Genomic DNA, 4,267 nt, shown 5'->3' on the forward strand with positions numbered 1-4,267 from the left:
GCTACATGGCCTATCCTTGTGGAAGAATGGGACCCCTTGGAGGTCTAATGCACTCCAGGGGCACCTCCCAAGGACTGCTTATAAGCCAGGGCATTGCACAGATCCTATGGATCCATGACAATGTGCCAGTGCGCCTTCTGTGGAAAAGATATAAAACAAGAAAAGGATCTAAATGTGTATTTACCATCGCCCCCTCTTCAGTCCTCGTGGGAATCCCTGACCAGTTCCAAAGTGTATTAAAACCTTCCTTAAAGCCTTACCTGTTGCTTATCAGGTCATGTCAGTTTTGTTACAGGGCTTTCCCTTCACCCTCCAACTTCCCTGGTTCTTGTCACGCAGACAGCAAGCAGCAAAAGACCAGAAGTCCGAAGTGCAGATAATGCAATGTTTATTGGGGTTAGTTTCCAAGCAGGCATATTCCGAAGCCCTTCACACCAGTCAGGCTTCTCTCTATACGCGATAGAGTCTGTTCCCCAGTGTTCCCTGCCCAGCTCTGATGCCGCAGAGCGTTTTCCTCGTGTCCCCCTGCCCAGCTCTGATGCCACAGAGACTTGCCTGTGTCCCCATTCCCTGTTCCCTTTCCCCCCTTAACAAACATGATTCCAATTTCCCTTCCCCCTCCTGTTTGACCCTGTTTATATAATAATATTCTCAACTATACTTTAACCAGTCATTTTACTGAAATTTAACTAACCAATTCTAACATATTGTAACATAATTTTCTAACCAATTATATCCCAGTACCCTAATTAACTTACACCTAGCAAAATTAATTATACAGCAGACAGAAACAATTAGAGAACCAGACTGATTGACAATGTAAAAGTGGTGGCCATAAAGATAAAATAATACGGAAATGAGGGTTTCACAACCATTGATAAGTGATTTCTTGCCAGACAGGATGCTATCAAACTAAGTTTTCTTTAACCATCTTAAGGTCTGTTTCTTTATCTGGTGGTGATGGGCGCTATCGGGACAGGATTGTCTTCCTAACAGGCCAATACCACCTTATTTCAGTGTGATTGGTTTGGGAGGTGAGGATGTGACCCTACGCTTCCCAGCTTATGGCTGCCCCTGCTGCTTAGCCAAAGGCCTTAGCCTAAGAACAAGGCCTCAGACTATCCTGGTGAGCGAAGGCCCAGACACAGGTGGACTGTGATTTTGATTCTTTATTTTTATACCCCTGTAACTAGCTAAGTGATAAAAATACACCTAAGTTCTTAAAGTACAGGCTTTACAGGCAGGCCTGAATATCTCTATTCTAACAGTGGGTTCTACCCCTTGCCACATTCTGTGTCCGTCTTGTCTATTTAGATTGTAAATTCTTCAGGGCATGGGCCATCTACTATTCTGGGTTTGTACTTTGCCTAGCACAATGGGGACCCCCTGTTAGTTGGTCCTGAGCCATTAAGGTAATGCATATGATTTATTATAATAATAACTCTCCTGCCACTTTGAGCTAAGGAAGCTGGCCTTGGGATGTTACTGCTTAAAAATGAGCTGGGGTTAAAACCATGGAATATTCTGTGTGCCAAGTATCCCACAAATTCCACTGACCTCCCTTGTTTTCTTTGCCTGGAGTAGGGTTTCCAGTTTCCAAACCTGATGTGATCTCGCAGCTGGAACGAGGGGAAGAGCCATGGATCCCAGACCTCCAGGGCTCTGAGAAAGAAGTGCTCCTGAGAGGTGAGAAATTGGTTAAACCAACTCAACAACTGTTTGGGAATGCACGAAACATTTGGGATGCCCTACAAAGACCCTGTGAGCTCTCCAAGTTTAGGATTGTTCCCTGCAGATGTGGAATCATTATGGCAGATGTCACTCATGGCTTCCCTCCTATTCTGACTGACAACTGGCAGCAGATCCCTCCCCAGTCTCGCTTTTCCCTGAGTGTTCTGGTGAGATGCGGACCAAAACTGATCCCTTCCTCTCTCCTCTGTGGAAGGCTTTGGGGAAAATCAGCTCCTGATACGTTTGATCTCTCCCACACATATTTTCGGTTGTTCATCCCTTTTTCCATTCCTCTCTCTGAGATTTCCTTTCTTTCTGGTGCAGGGAGTGACCTATGTCTGGAATCTTTTTGTTTCCCATTCAGGTGATGGGATGGTGAGTGAGAATGAGGAGAAACCCCAGCAGGAAGATGCTGAGCAAGTAGAACCACATGGGACGTTATCAGGAAGATCCAAAGGGAACGTTTCCGGGAGTTGTGCACTCCGAGAAAAAGCAAAAGCCTGTGAGACTCAGCAGAGGCCAGAGGAAAACTTCAGTAGCCACTCAGACCTTATAATACATGACAGAATCAACTTGGAAGAGACACGCTACACGTGCTCTGAGTACGGGAAAAGATTCAATGGGAACGCTGCCCTTATCACACATCACACAATCTACACGGGTGAGAAACCTTATGGATGCTCTGAGTGTGGGAAACGCTTCATTGATAGTTCAACCCTCATCTCACATCAGCGAATCCACACAGGAGAAGTGCCCCACACATGCTCTGAGTGCGGGAAAAGCTTCAGACTGAGCTCAGACCTTATCACACACAGGAGAATCCACACAGGTGAGAAACCATATGGATGCTCTGAGTGCGGGAAAAGCTTCAGGCGGAGCTCAGACCTTATCTCACATAGGAGAATCCACACAGGCGAGAGGCCCTACACATGCTCTGAGTGCACGAAAAGCTTCAATCACAGCTCTACCCTGAGCACACATAGGAGAATCCACACAGGAGAGAGGCCCTACACATGCTCTGAGTGCGGGAAAAGCTTCAGTCGGAGCTCACACCTTATCTCACATCAGAGAATACACATGGGCAAGAACTATAATAAATCCTTTGACTAGGGCTGGCCAAAGAATTTTTTTTTTTTAAATCACATTTGCTAATTCCCACATAGTGATTTTTGCACCATATTCACCGTGGTCTCTCAGCTCCACCAGATGAGTTGCCTGGTTCTCCCTTTTGCAGCTCACCTTCTTTGGGGTCAGTCCTGTGATCTTTTCTATCAACTCCTTTCCTTTTGAGTTGTAGGAGTGTGTGTCCCTCCAGCCAGGAATGTTCATCAGTTCCAGGTGGGAGAGAGAGGTTTGCAGTGGTTGGCATTAGGTTCCCCCTTGACCCGACCTAAACAAACCCTGAGCATCACGGTTATACTGTTCCCCCATTTCAAAGCAATTGTTAGTCTTCAAGTTCCCCCTTTGGGAACAAATTGTTTCATTCCCAGTTGCTCTGATGTTGCTTCAGGTTGTGCTGCAGAGCAGATACTTTTACTACTATTTTTATCACTTCAATATTTTTAACTATAACAAAGAGCAGGAACAGGGCAGGGATAGGGGAAAATGTCATTTCAGCCTCTGTAACAACAGAAGAAGATCGGGTAAGTCAGAGGGATTCCCTTATTCCCCATCACCATCCCAATCCCCCTGTTGTTCAATTGGTTAGGTCAATCTTTTTTCTAAAGGGCTGGGAAGAGGATTCCCTAGTAAATGACTTGGAACTAAGCAAAATACTCATGCATTGGGCTCCCAAAGCAGTTGTGGCACGGGCGCTGCAGGAGGTTGCTCCTGAAGATATCTCCTTCCTAATCAGCTGCATCTTGCCTGTTATTTGGGAAATGCAATCCCTATCTAGGTAAAGATGGGGAAAATGGAAGTGACATTTCTCTTCAGCTCACCCCTGGGAGATGCTGCAATGTTTAGAAAATGAAATCCATGTTGAATGTGATATAGCTGCAGAAAGATACCTATTTTTAATAGATACTTGACATTTGGTGTCTTATAGGGATTCTAAGCAGCACCTGAATTTAGTCCCTAATTTAAATCTGTGCCACCAGATTAAAGAAATAAAAGGGCATTGTTGAGTGAGTTATACCTCACTATCGCTACTGATATGTTGTGTGGTAGGTGAAGAATTCTATGCCAGAGAAGTGTAAAATTACTCCAAGTAAGGTCAAAAATTTGACAAGAACTCAGGTAGAAATTGCAGGTACTGGTGGTTGATTTTCACACCAGAGATTGAAGCTATGGTGACCTGTGGCCCTGGTAAATTATTTTTAGAACCCTGCTCCCTTGTTAAGTGGTATTGGTCACACTTCTAAAGGATGCCATAGTTAAATTGGGAATAACCGTCCTTTACCATTTGGATCCAAAGTTTCACGAAGCACAGAGAGAAACAGCTGATTCCTTCAGAGCCATTCTATGCCTATGGGTCTGAATCTGGCTACTTTGTTGGACAAGAAGCACTTCCATGCTGGACAAATGATGGTAGCCA

The 4,267-nt window shown here is 44.9% G+C and overlaps 1 protein-coding gene across 1 annotated transcript; it reads left to right on the forward strand.

Moving 5' to 3' along the window:
* Nucleotides 1-917: 917 nt before the first annotated feature.
* LOC112122786 (zinc finger protein 3-like) lies at nt 918-2,862 on the forward strand. The gene is made up of 2 exons (XM_026662108.2): nt 918-1,686; nt 2,096-2,862. Exon 2 carries the CDS (start codon nt 2,104-2,106, stop codon nt 2,839-2,841), a length of 738 nt encoding a protein of 245 aa, XP_026517893.2. The 5' UTR covers nt 918-1,686; nt 2,096-2,103; the 3' UTR covers nt 2,842-2,862.
* The last annotated feature ends 1,405 nt before the right edge of the window (nt 2,863-4,267 follow it).

The sequence above is a fragment of the Terrapene carolina genome, unplaced genomic scaffold, assembly GCF_002925995.2.
Source record: "Terrapene carolina triunguis isolate 2854851 unplaced genomic scaffold, T_m_triunguis-2.0 Scaffold22787, whole genome shotgun sequence".
In the NCBI taxonomy this organism is placed as follows: Eukaryota; Metazoa; Chordata; order Testudines; family Emydidae; genus Terrapene; species Terrapene triunguis.